The sequence below is a fragment of the Drosophila eugracilis genome, unplaced genomic scaffold, assembly GCF_018153835.1.
Source record: "Drosophila eugracilis isolate 14026-0451.02 unplaced genomic scaffold, ASM1815383v1 contig_1241, whole genome shotgun sequence".
Classification (NCBI taxonomy): domain Eukaryota; kingdom Metazoa; phylum Arthropoda; class Insecta; order Diptera; family Drosophilidae; genus Drosophila; species Drosophila eugracilis.
Window position 1 is genome coordinate 1 of NW_024572031.1, and position 12184 is coordinate 12184.

Genomic DNA, 12184 nt, shown 5'->3' on the forward strand with positions numbered 1-12184 from the left:
GCATGAAATTTGGTTGGTGAACGCTCGTCAAGCTTGTAATAGCATTGTACGGAAGTGTGTACATTGCTTTCGTTATCAGCCAGTTTTGGCAACCCAAATAATGGGAAATTTACCTGCTGATCAGTGGAGTGGACTTTTGTGGTCCAATCTTGGTAACCTTAGGAATTAGAGGGAAGTCAGCTGTAAAGATGTATATTGCCATATTTGTTTGCTTTGCCTCTAAGGCTGTTCACATAGAACTTGTTTCAGACCTCACTTCTAAATCATTTATTATGTGTTTGTCTAGGTTTGTTGGACGGCGTGGGCGGGCACAGAAGATCTACTGCGACAATGCCACCAATTTTGTCGGTGCCTCTCGGATGCTTCAAGAGTTCAAGGATCACTTCTTTACCAACAAGGATGCCATAATGGAATTTGCTGCCACCCGAGGAATCTCTTTTTCGTTCATTCCGCCACGAGCGCCACATTTCGGCGGCCTCTGGGAGGCGGCCGTAAAATCGGCCAAAGGATTAATGATCAAGGCCGTGGGAAGTGCAGTGCTCCGGCAGGACGAACTGAACACCGTGCTGGTGGAGGTAGAAGCCATTCTAAATTCGAGGCCCATGGTCGTGGACAGCTCCAACCCCAACGATGGCGAAGCAGTTACCCCAGCCCATCTGTTGGTCGGGACAACGCTCGTTGCGCTGCCATTCGTATTCAGTCAGCCAGTAACAGACGACAAACTGAGCTACTTAAAGAGATGGCAACTGATATCCGCCATCAAGCAACGGTTTTGGGTAGATTGGCAACGCGATTACGTCCTGAGTTTACAGCAGCGGCAGAAGTGGCTGAGCGAGGACCACAACATCGAAATCGGAACTATCGTCGTGGTCCACGAGGACAACAGTCCGCCGCAGCAGTGGCTGCTAGGAATCATCGAGGAGGTGATCAAAGGCGCGGATGGAAAGGTTCGAGTGGCAGTCGTCAGAACTAAATCTGGCGTGTATAAGCGTTCTATTCATCGGTTAGCTCCTTTACCAATTGAGGAATCTTGAAGCCCTGCAGCCGTTCAACGCGGCCGCTGTTTAGTCATTTCATTTCATTGCAACTCCTACTGTTTAGATATATTCAATAACAACTTAAATAATTGCTCATATAGTTGCATACATTTTTATAAATACGCTTAAGCTTAAGCTACTCTTAAGGTGCATATGTATGTACAAACTGCGCTCTTTAATTGTTACGCTCACTTTGTCACACATACTGGAATTTGCATGCTTACACATACACGCGCAATTATGCGAGCGCATTAGTTCTAAAGCCAAATGAATTGGAAATTAAAGATCATTTAAGAAGAACAACTGAACCATAGCGCATTAACTATATTGTCTGTCCCGTCCGTCTAAGCGAGTTGGCCTACCGTTAGAATTCAACTTGGACCTTTAGTTGCTTGTGGCACAGGACCACTTTAGAAGGACGTTCCCGTTTTGGACATCCAACCGAATTCATTCAGCAAATTTCAAAGAAACTCCAATGGCAATAAAACTATTATACCTGCTAACAGTTTCTCTCAAATATCGGACATTGAAACTAACATTGAGGTGGCAGGTGCTCATCAACCGACCAGACCCATCGAAACTCCCAGAACTTCTGCCGGACTAAGGCAGACTCCCAGAAACAGCGACTTAAACAATATCGGAAAAACTTCAACTAACAACAACAACAGCAAGAATCCCAGTCGTCCTTCTGGATGCCAGGAATAACCAGCCTCTCACAAGCCACCCCAGATTGTGGTAATCATGGCGAAAACTTAAACGGTCTCATTAGATCAATAGACAAGATTGTTGACCCATGCAAATATTCCTTAAAATGCCATCCCACTAACTCTGTATCCATCCTAGTAGTAGACTCTAATGCGTACAGAGCTATTACTAAATCATTGACTGCCAAAAAAGTGCCGTTCCATTCATGGCAGCTTAAAGAAGAAGGATCCTATCGTGTTGCTATCAATGGTATCCATCATTCTGTACCGGATGACAGCATTAAGGAAAGTCCTACCTCAACTGGACACACTGTTCGGTTTGTCAACAGACCTAGGAGTTGATTTGACAAAACTCAGTTTGTCAACTTGGTTTTTGTCGACCTCGAACCGCCGGCAAACAATAAAGAAATTCATGAGGTCAAGACTCTTTTTTCTTTCATGTTGAGCTCCCTTATAAAAAGGATGATGTCGTGCAATGCCACCGGTGTGAAGCATTCGAGCACACCAAAAATCATTGCTAAAAACTCTACAACTGCGCCAGATGTGGCTTACAGCGCGGCTTGGAGGCCTGCTTAAAGGATGTTCATCCGATCAAATGTGTAAACTGTGGCGGCAACCATACAGCTTTCTATAAAAATTGTATTGTTTATCAGTAGATCGCAAGTCTGCGGAAAATTGGTACATCAAAGCGTACCTCTATTCCCCAACAGCTATCTACCTTAATTTCTCGGACAAACCCTGTGGTTCCTAGCTCCTACGCTGAAGTTGACCGTGTAAAAACTAGTCATCCCCCACCCATTCAGAGCCAATAACAGCAATAGTAGGAATCAAAGTCAGATTCGTCATCAAAATGGCAAAAGCAAAGCAAGCAACACAATATCATCATACTGCCTAACTTCGACAAACTATGAGATACTCTTCTTATAGTATCTGCGATCGGAATTTTTACTGCGTCATTCTTGTACACCAATTAAAGTGCCTACTCGAAATAAGCTTGTGTTTTTTAAATTAGTAAAAACTTTTGTTATTATTTTAATAATATGCGACATTCTTAACATTACTGCGTTTAAATTTTTTTTGATATCTCTGCTGGTTTAGTGGCTGTATCAAATTTAAACTTCGATTTATTCACGAAATAAGCTTGGAGCCACAGTATGTAAATATTAACAATTGAGAACAAACAAAATAAACAAAATTATAAAAAACTAATACTAAATACAGTCCACTATATCGTTGTTTTAAAAACAAAAATATTTACTACTATACCCGTTACTCAGCTTAAATAAATAAATATGCCTTCACATATGCATTTCGCCTCTCGAATTAGCTCCCGATTATAGTGTGTAAATCGGTATCCAGGGAACACCACGTGGAGGACGTTGTTTTGCAACGCGGCCGTTCAAACCAAAATAAATTTTGGGAACCTACGAGTAGACTTGAGTTTCCAAACTTTATACAAGTTATTCCCCAACAAATTTGTTTCGTAACATACGAAGGCATATTTAGTAATTTAATTCTTAACAATTTATATGAGATATTAATATGAGACAATATGAAATATTATCTATTATTAATATATTATATTAGTTATTTTGTTAATAATAATTAAGAAAGCATACTTAAACTAAATATTTTTATTTATTTTTTGGTTTTTAGTATATTACATTTTCTTTTGTTAATAATAATTAATTTGGCATTCTTTTACTAACTAGATTTTTTTTGGTTTTTAAATTAGAATAAATTATAGTAGTAATAAAAGTAGCTTTATAATAATTAAATTAGCATGCATTTATTAACTATATTAAAAAAAATTTCTTTTGCCTTGTCATTTTTTATATTTGGTACTAAAAGTTACAAATTTACATACTCAAAATTCTTACTCAGCCTCATCTACGCTAACCAATTCACCACTGTGGTAACTATAAGTAGTCTCAAATGTGCGCGCGGTGGCCCTACTATCAAATGTATTTGAAAACTCCCAATCAATATGACTATTGCAATTGGTTGTGGACGAATTCAAATCTAATAGAGACCGAAAACCTTTTATTTCAACTAAAAAATCATAAATTCCTCTACAGCAGCCAGAGATGGAGTGAAGGCATAAATTAAAATTTCTTAACACTAAACAATTTGTTTTTTACGGGTAATTCGGACTTTTATATAAACAAAAATCCCTAAAGACCGATACTTAAAGATTGCAAACTCGAACACAGGAGAGGCTAGATTTGAAACATTAGCAAAAACCCGACCGCTTGTGCAGAGACTAACATTCTCAAAAAGTTCGTTTCGAATAAATACGAGAATGCCTCTCTTTGGCCGAGCTCTACTAGCTACTGACTGGCAATCTAGTCTCACTGCTGTTGTAAAGCCAGGAATTTCATATTCTTCATTTGAGTATGTTGGCGCCTCAACAAAGCACAAAAGTGAAGATTTAAGCATTAACTGCTGTGGCAGTGCAAGCTTTCCGTATTACGGAAGAAAATATGAAGGTTCAGAATATTGTCTAAACAATCGAAATGGGTATTAGATAGCTTAGAGGAACGTAATTCTCGGAGCTGTACTTCTGGAGCTGAATCCTGAGCGGGTCTTGGGGGTTCGAAAGGTCCCACATCATAAAGTCCAGCCGCACTTGTGGCTCTACTACAGGCTACCTTCAGCGCAGCTCTCTGCATGCCAAGATTAGTGTGGACCACCACTTTGGTGTATGTAGCTCCGTGACTCTTGTGAATAGTTATAGCTGCACTTTGATCGTGCTCTAACACCTATACTTTCATCTAAAAATTGTATCCAAAGAATATCGGGAATGTTGGACGTATTGAATCCTATCTCCCTAAGAACACCAGTGGCTCCGTTTACGAGGCCATCGGATGTGTCTACATTGACCTGCATTATATATTTTGCAGTGGTTTTGAAAATTAGAGAGGCACACAAGCCTTGTGTTTTAGATGTTTTTAAAAACTTTGCTTGTTCCAGACACCTGTTTCTCTGATCTAAACTAATTTGTGCGGATTTAAGTGAATCTACAGCTTCCGAGTTAAAGCGTTCTATGGGAATCGAGTTGAGCTTCTCCCTATTGTATCGATCTGTGTCCTGATTATTAGAAAAAAGATGAATTGGGACATGACTTTCATCGGAAATACGGGATCTAAGTAAACTAATATCTTCACCCGACATTTGGCCGGACGCCATGTTATTAAGAGCTATTGCAAAGGGTTGGTCATCTCGCTATCAAATTATCTCTGTGAGTTTAAAAAACCTAAAAGGACTCTAAAGATAAGATACAAATATAGCACTGTATGGATCATGCGACGTGGCCTGGAAAATCCAACGATCACCTACTGGCCGCAATTGTCTAAGATCGCCGAACACGATAACCGAAATACCCCCAAAGGGAGCTTCTATGTTAGAAAAAATTTGCTTTAGGCGAGAAAATAAGCCTACTCTTGTCGACACCTGCTCCGCCTCCTACAAACTCGTAAAAGACAGAATTTTTTTGCATTATGCAAAACATGTGTTAGGAAAGTTTTCTGCCTTAAATTAAGGGATCTAACTAAGGTTGCTAAGTTTTCAGATGAAATAATTGGCGGGAGCTTTATAACTCGGATATTGTTATCCGGTTCTACATCTGAAACATTGTTGTTTAAGTTTAAGACATTAATTTGTGAAGATGCAGTGCAGTGCAAAATATTCCTGACCTAAAATTTCATTTTCCTCTTCATCGTTACTTGTTGCCCTTTGGCGATTACTTCCACGGCTTTTACAAAACTCATAATTTGCAGCAAAATCGGCCAAACACATGCCATCATGAACATCTGGTCTTTGTTCGTACCTATCAGCCAATCCTTTCAAAAATATGTCGGTTGAATTCGGAGGCATATTTTTAAGGTCGCGTGTAGGTTTTAACATACAAACTCGTTGTTCTGGAGGGAAGGTGTTAATGTAAACGCATTTATTGCTAGTTTCCGATAACGCCATTCCCAGACAACAATATACGGCTTCCTGAGCTGATAGCTCAGTGCCTGAAATAAACTTATGACCAAGATACTGTAGCTTTTGACAAATGCTTGAATTGCCTCCTTTAATTTCATTGGCTGCTTCGCGCATTATCTTCGAAATACCCCTTTCGGATTTGTTCATATAATTAATAATTTATCTACAGCAAGCAAAAGGGTCCAAAATTAAATGGATATCAGTATTTGCCCTTTGCATAGAAGGAATGTGCTTATTATAAGCATTTAATGGAATTTCTGCATATGTTCTCTTCAGAAAAATGTGTGGTCTAGACCTAATAGCATATATGTAGTCCTCGTAACTGGGGCTCACTTGGTCGTGAGAAAGAAAATTTTCAAATATGCTAAAATGGCTAATCAAATCATCAGTTTGATTGCGAAGTAAAAAGTTTCGAATTCTTTTAAAGTTTTCGCGATGAAGAGAAATATTTTGAGTTTCTTACGGAAGTGGCTTCAGTATTTCCGTTCGGGGCATTGGGGGGTATGGAATACCGAATCGACAAATAGATTGTCCACGCACATTTATTAGACACGAATGCCCATGCTTGTGCTTTTGGTACTCAATGTACGGAGCCAAATCCGTGCTTGTGGCATCCACAGTCAAAAACTTATCTATGAAGGCTATTACGTTAGATAAAGACTTTTCACTGTTCAAATCTATTTTAGGGGCGTCTTTCAGCCAAAACATGCCGTGAATATGAGGTGAACCTCTCTGTTGAAACTCAACTCGCCAATAATAGCTAGTAACGAAATTACTGCCGAAGATACCCCAAGGTTTCTTCATCAGCTTCAGAACTTCTCTATACCTATAATCAAAATATCTAGCACACGTCACTGCGTCTGTTCTGATCAAGCGCGCTTTTTCCCTAAACTTATATTAACCCTATCTTTATTGCGCTTGAGCAATACTATTAGCTCAGGCCACCTGGTTTCAGCGGCCGATAGTGTTATGAAAAAAGTTTGCAGGCCAAACTGGCGAATCACAGCCATGACTTTTTTCTTTTCATCTTCCCAGTGGGCAGGAGACATGCGAATATCCCTAAGAATTCTATATCCCTTCATCATGACAAATTAAATTTACCATAAAATATTCATTAAGTACGTTGGCCCTCACCTGGAGCTATTGTGATTCTCGTCATTCCTACATCGTGTGTCTGAATATTTTCAAGCAAAGTTTCTTGTCCTCCAGGATTTAAATCTTCGGCTTCTGTACTCTCAATGGAATTGAAAGCCTTCGGATTTTAATCCTCCTGCTGGATTTCCAATTGTCCCTGTACTAACGCTAAATCCGCTTGAGATGCTACGAATGGAACAGTGTCGGATATAAAATTAGAGATCCACTGCTCGTTAACTGACACATTGTGCCTTCTGTAAAGCTCTGTACTAACTAAATAGCTAATAGCTTCTGCGATCTTAAAAGGCCTAATAGTTTCAGCCATGAAATCATGACCATATTCCATTCTTCGCTTGAGGTGGAGCTGAACAACCTCAGCCTCATTGAAAGCTCGTGGAGGGGACGTCACGATATTGCTTACAGGAATGGGTACATTGACAACAGCTCCTTTGATAGCGCCCTGACGCTCATGACCTATCGACTTGATAATCATAAATGGAAGGCGAGGTGAAATTAGTCGTTCCTCTAAGGGAGTAAGACCGCTCAAAGAATTATGCATTTCGGGGAAATCTAAGCCGTTAGAAATGGCACCTTTGGACTTTCTTCCTGCTTTTATATTACAGTGACATGTCTTACAAAATGTGAAATATTCACCAGTGTAAGCAAGCTTACCCGCATTCTGGTAAATCTCTTCTCTTCTCTTCCCTAAACTCGCAATGTTCTTCCAAGTAGATTCTAGATAGCTTACTTATTTGCTTGGGGAACCACAATCCAATGCAACAAAAGCAAATCTGGTCTGGGCCAAGCTTTACTTTCCTATTGAATGTAGCTATGTGAGCTGCTAATTCCGTAGGTCCGCTGATACTGGTCCTATGAGTGTCCTGAGAAAAATTTAATCTTACCTCCTGACTTCGGATCAAATTCCGAAGGTTTTCTGCTTCCCTATTTTCACTAAGGCTTCTATACTGACTAACTCTTTGGCTTATATTTCTAATGGCATCGATAGTTGCTTGTCGGGCAGTTATACGTGCACTTCGTCGAGCTAGTGTATTTCTTGCTTGCTCGACGACCCTGCGATCCCTAACACTCCTAACTGTAGCTCTCCTAGCCCTATCCCGCTCTCTTTCTGGCAAGCGTTCCTGAGTATACCGGACCTGTGATCGTCGCAGGGTATTTGCTTCTTGCTACCCGCACGACTCGCTATTTTGTCGTGTTTCAAAACAACGGCGAGTATTGGCTGGTTGTTCATCCGTACGAACAACGGGGTCCAAGCGCCTTTCTCTACGGGCTGCAGTATTTTGCAGCCTGCTCCAAAGCCCGGGACTCGCTATTTTATCGTGTTTCGAAACGACGGCGAGTATTGACTGTTTTTTCACCCGTACGAACAACGGGGTCCAAGCGCCTTTCCCTATGGCTCGCAGTATTTTGAACCTGCTCCATTGTCCTATACTCGATATTTTGTCTCCGCCTGCGCTGAGAATGTGTATTTTATATCCTCTCCATCTCTGCATACTGCTCATTTCTCCTATTTATCCTATTTCTTAATATCTGTTGCCTAGCCCGTTGAGACGCAGTGGGTCTAGGCAACCGATGCTTTTTTTAAACAAATATTGTCGAAATACAAATGTTATTGAAATAATATTTTTTAAAGAAAACGGGTTTATTTATTAAAAATAAAGAAATTGTAAGTATTATATTGTAAATTAGTATTAGTGGAATATATAAAATAATAATAATAATAAAAAAAATAATATATATAAAAGGATATAAATATTTATATAAAGGGTAAACGCGGGACAATATTAAAAAGGTTTTTTTTTTAATGAAGAGTGTAATTTATGAAATATTATAAGCAAAAAGCGGTGCCAGTGACGTGAAATAAACCACTCGCAACCGGGTAAAAATGGGTTTCAAATTTACTTTAATTTTCGGTCAAGGTCAAAAATGTTAATGTGGGGAGTTTTAATTTAAAAGGGGCAAGTCAAGTTTAATAATTTAAAATATTAAAGCAAATAAGTTAAGGGAAAGTCTTTAAAAAGACTTAATCTAATAATATCTACTTTAAAATGGTACTTAGAATCGAGAGCAGCAACCAGAAGCAGCAATGAAGTCAGCAGAGGCAGCGACCAAGCACAAATTTATTTACAAAAAAAAAGATACTTTAATTTTTAATCAAAGGCAAAAAAGGAAATCAAAATTGAAAATCACAATTATTTATATTTATGAACTTTAATTTAAAATTTATCATTAACATCTGACAAAAACAGAGAAACAAACATTGTACGTGAGGACGTAGCACAAGAAAAATATATTTTGGTCTGCTTTACCACGCTCTCAGAGAAGAGAATATCATTTTCTGCTATCGCTATACCTTAGCTCGCAACTCGTCGAACCTCCGAGCAGAGCAGTGCACATAATTTTTCGTTGTTCTGCTATAGCTCTGCCCCAGTTCTTGTCATATTGAAAGCGGTAGCAATAACAGTATGAAATACTACGGGAGAACTATAATGTAGTTTTTACCGCCAAAATTAATCGCATTAATTTTCTATGTTCATTTTAAGTGCGAGTATCGCTTTTTTTCATCAGTGTCTATAACATTTTTAACTCTTTTTAGCCTTCACGCGGCGCTTTGGAAAAATGCATCAGAAAAATTTCCATTTCATTTTATTTCTATTACATCTTTTGATTTACTTTAAATATTAAAGAATTAAATTAGTATAATTGGGAAAATAATATAAGGAGGAAAAGATCCAATCATTTGAATTAAACAAATCGTGGACTGGATGCGCCAATGGTGGTCAACGTTTTTTCTAAGCCAATGGATTTTAAATAGCAAGTAATTCATTGGAATAAATAAATCTGTCAATGATATCACCGCTATTCGGTTTTTAACTTTCATATAAGTGCTGGGGAACGTTTTAGCTAGTGCCACCAAATATTATTAAAAACAAAATAAAACATAAAAACATAAATAAAAGCTATTTAAAATTCTTATTAAGTATTTCTTTGAAAGTGGTAATAGCTTAAAAGATTATATATACATATATATATATTGTTTACTAATATATGTGGCTTTACACGTTTATTTAAAAGAACATGCATATGCACATATGTATGTATGCAGGTGCAAACCAGAGAACGTCAAGGGTGTCTTTTTTCGGCATCCGAATCACACTCATACATTTCGAGTGTTTGTCGCCCTCATGAACAGCAAGAAAAGAGCACTCACCCGGAGTGCACAGATCGCTTTGTGTGTTTTGAGTGTTTGCGTTTTTGTCACCCACTCAATTCTATGCACATGATTCCAATGCACAGACACCCGACACACTCATAGCAAATAAAGGGAAAAGTGAGTCGGGTGTCTTGAAATGAGTTGGGTGTCTTGAAATGAGTCGAGTGTCTTGAAATGATTCGAGTATCTTGAAATGATTCGAGTGTTTCGGGTGTCTTCAACTGATCTGAGTGTTTCGGGTGTCTTCAGTTGTATTGCATGAGCAGGTCATTGAGGGTTGACCGAATAATTTTACATGAATGGAAGGAAATCCCAATAATTTAACATAAATATAGCCCATCTTACGCCAAGCTACAATGCAATCTATAAAATGAGTATTCCCAAGCCTAACCTTCTAGCTCTTTTAGTTCTCCAGATTTTCGCATTTTAGGTTTTCTGTGTTTTGTAGGCGCTATAGGGGGCGTGGCTAGATGAGAAAAAAATGATTCGCATTGGAGGCATCATAGGAAACTATATGATTAATCCAAATTTTCTATCACTAATAGTTACCGAGATATCGGCTTTTCTACAAAATGCGAAAACCGTCTTTTGTGATTGGTGGGCGTAAGAGTGGGTGTGGGCAGATAATAGTACCACCATAATATGCGCTGGCATCTTAAGATTATACGTACTGAATTTCAACTTTCTAGCTCCAATAGATTCAGAGATTTCAGCGATTTTAGTTTCCAGTGATGTGTGGGCGTTCGGGTAGGCGTGGCTAGCTGCAAACTCACGTCGAGCTGCACTGTCATTTCTTATATTCTTATACCTAAGCCTACCTTTCTAGCTTTTATAGTTCCCGAGATATTCCCATTTTTGGTTTTCCGGCTTTTGTGGGCGGTAAAGTGGGCGTGGCTTGATGGTAAAAAAATCAATTCGCATTGGGGGCATCATAAAAATGTACATGCGTTATGCCACATTTCTATCTCTAATAGTTACCTAGATATCAGCTTTTCTACAAAATGCGAGAACCGTCTTTTGTGCTTGGTGGGCGTAAGAGTGGGTGTGGCCGGATAATAATACCACTACAAGATGTGCTGGCATCCAAAGATTATACATACTAAATTTCAACTTCCTAGCTCTAAATGTTCCAAGATTTTAGCGATTTGTGGGCATTAGAGTGGGCGTGGCAGTTTATAGGGCTTCCTTTATATAGCTTCCTTCTATCTGTTACATACTTTTCAACGAATCTAGTATACCATTTTACTCTACGAGTAACGGGTATAAAAACAGTAATTGGTGAACAGTCGTAAGAGCTAAACGTCGATTGGTAAACTTTACTCAAATTTGCTAAAGTTGTTAACAATAATTGCTGAATTGTTCTTTTAAAAAAAAGGAAGAAAATTGTCAGAAACGGTTTGAATGACTGGCGCCAATAGTTGCTGCAAAGGCTAGAATTCAAACGAAAAGCACAAGACGATCAGCAGCAAACAGACCGCGACGGGATGAACAGCAGCAAGAAGACGGCCGGTACCAGACGAAACTAACGGAAAACTGTAGTAGTTGACTGAGGCGAAGCGACAAAATTTACGAGGAAGGCATTTTAAGGCAAGTTGGCGGAGGCGTGAAGTAAGCAGATGAGTGGTGAATTGGTTATTATTGGTGGCGGCAAAGAGTTGACTATGTGCGTCACATATATATACTCACGCAAGTTGGCAAATTGACGGCGACGAGTTGGCGAATTGGCGGAGGAGAGTTGACAACGCCTTGGGGAAAACAAAAGTAAAAGAGAGCAGCGGAAGCAAAACAAGGTCACGGACGGTGATTCGATCCCTTGGGTGAATGCAGAAAATTAAGGGTAGAACTCAGATAGCTTTAAACTCAATATACTACTTTGATTTTATTTTTGATTCTAAATTTAATAATTTCACATAACTATCGATTAAGTTTTGTAAAATTAAGTGTACCGAGATTTTGGAGCTGCGTGTAGTAGCGTTAAAAGTAAAGTTTTCCGAGTTACAGTTGAATACCCAGGGTAATAAGGTTATATTACAGGATAGACTTTTAAATCATTATAATGTTATGGAAGATGAGCGGGAAGAAAACTT

The 12184-nt window shown here is 38.8% G+C and overlaps 1 protein-coding gene across 1 annotated transcript; it reads left to right on the top strand.

Moving 5' to 3' along the window:
- Positions 1-286: 286 nt before the first annotated feature.
- LOC121530274 lies at positions 287-1068 on the top strand (the record flags this gene model as incomplete). The annotated part of the gene is made up of 2 exons (XM_041819131.1): positions 287-947; positions 1009-1068. Coding segments are annotated over 2 exons (721 nt in total), but the record flags the coding sequence as incomplete, so codon positions are not given.
- Positions 1069-12184: the final 11116 nt, after the last annotated feature.